Source organism: Silene latifolia, chromosome Y, assembly GCF_048544455.1.
Source record: "Silene latifolia isolate original U9 population chromosome Y, ASM4854445v1, whole genome shotgun sequence".
Classification (NCBI taxonomy): domain Eukaryota; kingdom Viridiplantae; phylum Streptophyta; class Magnoliopsida; order Caryophyllales; family Caryophyllaceae; genus Silene; species Silene latifolia.
The window spans coordinates 395,354,422-395,356,907 of record NC_133538.1 but is presented as its reverse complement, the minus strand read 5'-3'; the positions used below and the strand labels follow the sequence as shown (position 1 = coordinate 395,356,907).

Here is a 2,486-nt window from a genome sequence, read left to right as displayed (position 1 = left end):
CCATATCTGCTCCTATAGCTTTCGGATCAATTTTACGTACTGAAGGCTATAACAATAAACATAAAAAAAATAACACCAGTTAAGTAAAATATTTGAATCCGTGTTTGGCAACTTCGAATCTCAGGTATTGCAGCGCTGCTTTTGCCAGGAGGGAGGACTACACACAGTAGATTTGAAATACCAATAGACTTATTTGAAAATTCAACATGTAACATCTCGCAGAAGAGCCAGCTTGCTGAACTCATACGAATGGCATCATTAATTATATGGGACGAGGCTCCTATGGACAACATGTTTGCATTTGAAGCACTAGACAGGACTCTTAGGGATGTGATGGCGTTTCAGAACCCGGAAGCGAAGTGGAAGATTTTTGGAGGGAAAGTTGTACTACTCGGAGGCGATTTCCGACAGGTTCTTCCGATAATACCGAAAGGGTCACGACAGGATGTTGTGCAAGCCTCGATCAGTAGAACAAGTCTGTGGACTGAGTGCAAGGTTTACACACTAAGAAAAAGCATGCGGGTAATAGAGGGGGAGGGGAGTGAGCAAAAACAGCAGAGGCATAGGTTGTTTAATGAATGGCTATTGGCTATGGGTAGAGGCAATCTCGAAGCCAGTGCAGAAGATAACGAGGAAGAGGCAACATGGATTAAGATACCAGAGCAGTATATCGGCAGCCTAGGGGAACTGGAACTGAAGAAGGTAGTGGCTGAGATGTATCCTGACTTCGATTTCAAACATAACGATGAAAACTACCTCAGAGAGAGAGCTATACTTACACCCTTGAATGAGACGGCGGACTTTATAAATAATTACATGGCTGGCCTTCTTCCAGGAGATGAGGTAACATACAGGAGTTGTGATGAAATTTGTTCTTCATCTACCGAATGCGAGGATCACTTCACATCGTACCCGACTGAGTATTTAAACAGTCTTGTACTGCAAGGCGTGCCCCATCATGAGTTAAAGCTTAAAGTCGGAATGCCGGTTATGTTGCTAAGAAACATTAGTCCTGTGCGAGGGTTATGTAATGGAACAAGACTTATTATCTCTCGCCTAGGACAGTTCATAGTAGAAGGGAAAATAATTACAGGCTCAAAAGTAGGTCACAAGGTTATGATACCACGGATAGTGATGACGTCGTCGGACACAAAGATCCCTTTCGTGCTAAAGAGAAGACAATATCCGTTGCGACCATGTTATGCCATGACAATCAACAAAAGTCAAGGGCAATCACTAAACCATGTCGGAGTTTATCTGCCAAAGCCGGTTTTCAGTCACGGCCAACTTTACGTGGCTGCGTCAAGAACAACGTCGCCAGAGGGATTGCGGTTCTATATTGATGATAGAGAACAAGTGTACAAGGGGCACACGAGAAATATTGTTTACAAGGAAGTTTTTAATAATTTACCAAATTAGGCGGAACAATTGTTCTTAATAAGGGATATAACTAGATCTCCACTATAGTATGATAACTATTAGACAGTTGTTATAGTCGTTTGTTTCACGAAAACCACAAACAATTTTATGTGGTAACTTATAGACTCGTGGTTAGCATGCTCTTGGGTTGTGGAGCTACATCGTGAATACGATAATACAGTTTTGTGTTAATTAAACGTTATGTATTAATTAAAACCAAATGTGTTTGACTCAATACTAAATGAGCATAGTTGTATTATATTTTATCATCCAACGTATTTATTATTATAAGAGACCCTACAGATAGCCCCGTGCAACGCACGGGCTTACAAACTAGTACACTCAACAAGAATTAAAATCAAAATAGAAAGGCTTGACAATACGACAATCCATATGCCAAATCTAAAGCATAAAAGTATTGTAAACTGTTACCACCGATCACCTCTCCCATAATCGCCTCATCCACCGCACCTTCTCATACCACCGCTTCTCCCACTGCCGCCTCACCCACCGCTCGTACTACCCATGTCGTCACCATGCCATTATCATTTTGTCACCTTTGTTAGGGTCTTTCTTTTCTTTTACCAAGCAACTAGATTAGAAGAAGAAGAGGCTCCATTGTCATGGTCGACACCGATTACCACAAAGCAGGATAAGAGTTTTATCTTGAAAAATTCAGATTTTAAATTTTTATATTGAGAACTTTACTTTTTAAATTGAAAGTTATGAGGTTTCATTGAACTTATTCATGGGCTTATTTAACATTTAAAAATTGTAACTTGAATACTCACTATTTTAACTTGGAAACCTTGCATAAGTATGATGAACTCATGTGTTTTAAATTGTTCTTCCTTTTCATTTTAAGCTCAAAAAGTTACTTATTTTTGTTAATTATGATTTTTAGCTTTACAACTTTTAGTTTTATCTTGAAAACTTAGTCTTTTAAGCTAAGAATTCATGCCTTGAGATGATATTTGTGAGAGTTTATTGCCTGCAAATTGCGTTCATCGTTGAGCGACAGAGGTAAATGAAGTAAATGAAGAAATAAAATATATGAGATATGTGAA

At 39.0% G+C, this 2,486-nt stretch overlaps 1 protein-coding gene across 1 annotated transcript; it reads left to right on the top strand.

The window, feature by feature from the left end:
* Positions 1–249: 249 nt before the first annotated feature.
* Positions 250–1,419, top strand: LOC141632127 (uncharacterized). The gene has a single exon (XM_074444703.1). It carries the CDS (start codon positions 250–252, stop codon positions 1,417–1,419), a length of 1,170 nt encoding a protein of 389 aa, XP_074300804.1.
* The last annotated feature ends 1,067 nt before the right edge of the window (positions 1,420–2,486 follow it).